At 66.5% G+C, this 2,822-nt stretch overlaps 2 protein-coding genes across 2 annotated transcripts; one reads left to right on the top strand and one right to left on the bottom strand.

The window, feature by feature from the left end:
* Nucleotides 1-373: 373 nt before the first annotated feature.
* On the top strand, nt 374-1,587 carry MNEG_15911 (myeloid/lymphoid or mixed-lineageleukemia protein 1/4; the record flags this gene model as incomplete). Its single annotated transcript, XM_014035619.1, has 4 exons — nt 374-448; nt 782-895; nt 1,133-1,206; nt 1,500-1,587. 4 exons carry the CDS (start codon nt 374-376, stop codon nt 1,585-1,587), a joined length of 351 nt encoding a protein of 116 aa, XP_013891073.1.
* Nucleotides 1,588-2,114: 527 nt separating this feature from the next.
* Nucleotides 2,115-2,331, bottom strand: MNEG_15910 (hypothetical protein; the record flags this gene model as incomplete). The annotated part of the gene is made up of 1 exon (XM_014035618.1): nt 2,115-2,331. A coding segment is annotated over one exon (217 nt), but the record flags the coding sequence as incomplete, so codon positions are not given.
* Between the last annotated feature and the right edge of the window lie 491 nt (nt 2,332-2,822).

The following is a 2,822-nucleotide window of genomic DNA, read 5'->3' as shown; positions in this document are numbered from 1 at the left end:
GGCGGCCGGGGCAGCCCCTCCGACGACGGGGTCGCGGCCGGGGACGCCGCCGCTGCCGCCGCCGCCCGCGGTAAAGCCGGAGCCTGGGGCGCCGCTGATAAAGCCGGAGCCAGGCTCCACCCCGCCCCCCAGCCTCCCCCGGCCGCCATCGTATCCGCAGCTTGCCTTGGCCCCCGCCGCCTCCCCCGGCCCCTCCGCGCTCGCCGCCGCCGGCGCCCCCGCGCCGCCGGCGCCCCCGCGCGCGCCGAAGCTCGTGTCGTGGCGCGAGCGGCTGCGGCAGTGCCGCGCGCTGGAGCCGGGGCGGCTGGCGGTCGGCAAGAGCGGGATCCACGGGTGGGGGGTGTTTGTGCGGCAGCCGGTGAAGCAGGACTCGATGGTGTGTGAGTTCAGGGGGCAGCGCATCGCGCCGTCGCTGGCTGATTTTCGGGAGCATCGGTACCGCAAAGAGGTGAGGGGGCCAGGGGGTGGGGTATGATGGTGGGCGGCTGGTTGCGACTGTTTGGGGTGGGTTGCATGATTGTGTGTGTGCGTTTCTGACAACCAGTGTGTGAATATGTGCATATGTGTGTGTGTGCGCGCATGTGAGGGAGAGCAAGAGAGGGTGAATGTGGGTGTGCATGTGCCTCAAGGAAGCTTGGCTGCCCCGCACACCTAATTTCATCACCAACCTGCTACACATGCAAACTCTTTATTGCAGGCGCGCGCGCGCACACACACACACACACACACACACACACACACACACACACATGCACACATACACCTGCCCCCACCCCCCCAGGGCCGCGACTGCTACATGTTCTTCCTGTCGGAGGAGTGCGTCATCGACAACACCGCCATGGGCTCACCCGCGCGCTTCACCAACCACAGCTGCGCACCCTGCCTCTACTCCAAGGTGGGCGCGGCACCCCCGCACGGACGCACCCCAATTCGTCCTGCGCACGCGCCTCGGCCCCGCTCCGGCCGCAGGCTTTGCACCCGAGCCGCTGGCTCGCAACGGAGGCCTCGACGGCCGTCGCGGCGGCGGCACGCTACTTCCTTGGACGCGTGCCAAGGGGCTTTTGCGCAGCCACGTCTTCGTGGCGCGCACATCCACTCCCAAATCCTGGCTCCGCCCTTCTTGTGCCTCCAGGTGCTGGAGCTTGACGGGAAGCTGCACCTCTGCTTCTTTGCGCGCACCGACATCAAGGCCGGCCAGGAGCTCACGTGAGGGCGCCACAAGAGGGCCAGGAGGGGGAGATCAACCCTGACACAGCTCTGCTGATGCTCTTGCGCTTCACTGGGCGGCCCTGCATGCAGCTCGCACCCATACGCCGTTGCACGGCCGCCGGCTGCCGCGCGCTCTCTTCCTCTCGACTCGCGTGCAGCTCTCACGCGCCCCCTTGCGCAACCCCAAACGCCAACCAGCGGTGAACCCACAAACACTCTTGCGCCCACATTCAAAGCCAGTGCGTGTCCTGTGAAGCTTCCCAATCCGCCTTCCCGCCTCATCCGACCAGGTACGACTACCGCTTCAAGGAGGAGGACACAGATCAGAAGGTCGTCTGCCAGTGCGGCGCACCCACCTGCAAGGGCACGCTCAACTGAGCCGCGTGCAGGCAGGCCAGGTCCGGGCCAGCTGTGCAGCTGCCCTCGGCTGGCAAGGCGGCGCTGTGCGCGGCGTTTTCCGTTGTCCCCTGTGCCACCAATGGCGGGCGCTTCCTCGCTGTGGCGCTGGCTTCCTCTCAGCCTGGCGCCTCGTCCATTTTGTTGCTTTTGATTGGCGCTGCGCGGCTTGACATTCTTTTCCTACATTCACACACCCCGATTGCCCTGGGCCGGCACCACCTCCAACGCCACTTTCCTTTGGGCACGAGCGCTTGCCGTGGCCGATGGACCGCGTCCCTGGGGGCCCCCAAAGCGCCTGCTCGCACACACACTGGTGGACGCTGTAAACTCACGCTGTACAGTCACGATTCGACTGCCCCCAAAAACCAGACCAGCGCTGCTTACTCGGCGGCCAGGCGGCCCGCCAAGGAACGCTCCCCGACAGACGTGGGCACGCGCACCGCAGGGCGGTGCAAGGGGGTCCGCTCAGCGCGTGTGGAGGCTACGGGCGCCTACTGCGCCCGCACCTACTGCGCCCGCGCTACCAGGCCGTGCTTTATGTCATCGTCCAGGCAGTCGTGCAGGCTCGCTGCCACCGAAAATTCGCAGCACCACGTCCACAGGTTGAGCTGCCGCATGAGCTCCAGCCCCGTGGCCTCGAGGCGGAAGCTGCCGAGCACCTGCTCGCGCAGCTGCGCGATGACGCGTGGCGCGACGGCTGAGAACCCTGAGAAATAGCAGTACCTGAGGGATGGGGGTCGGGGGTTTCGCATCACTTGGTTGGGTTGATCCATTGCCAACACACACGCGCGCGCTTGCGCGCTGACACACACATACACACACATACACACACACACACATGCGCGCGCACACACACACACACACTCTCTCTCTCTTTTTCCCTCTCTCTTATACGGCCATGGTGCACAAGGCCACGCCCACTCCCCTCTGACCCCGCACCTGGGTGATGTCATTGCGCGTCGGAGGCGGGAGCAGTACAGCAGGAACAGGCGGCGCGCGCGCTCCGTGTCCAGCTTGGCGCGCTGCTCGGGGTGCTGGTCAGCTGACAGCAGCGCGACCAGGGTCTCGTTCACACGCTGGGTTGGGGGAGTGGGGGTGGTGTGAGGGTTGGGTCTTGGGGGTGGGGGGTGGGGGTTAAGGGGCGAGGGTGGTGGGAGGGTGGGGGTTTGGGGGCCGGGGGTGGTGGAATTGCGACATGTGGAGGGTGTGTGAGG

This window comes from Monoraphidium neglectum (assembly GCF_000611645.1).
Source record: "Monoraphidium neglectum strain SAG 48.87 unplaced genomic scaffold scaffold05786, whole genome shotgun sequence".
In the NCBI taxonomy this organism is placed as follows: Eukaryota; Viridiplantae; Chlorophyta; class Chlorophyceae; order Sphaeropleales; family Selenastraceae; genus Monoraphidium; species Monoraphidium neglectum.
Note: the sequence above shows the minus strand (reverse complement) of the source record. Positions and strands in the feature narration are given on the sequence as shown.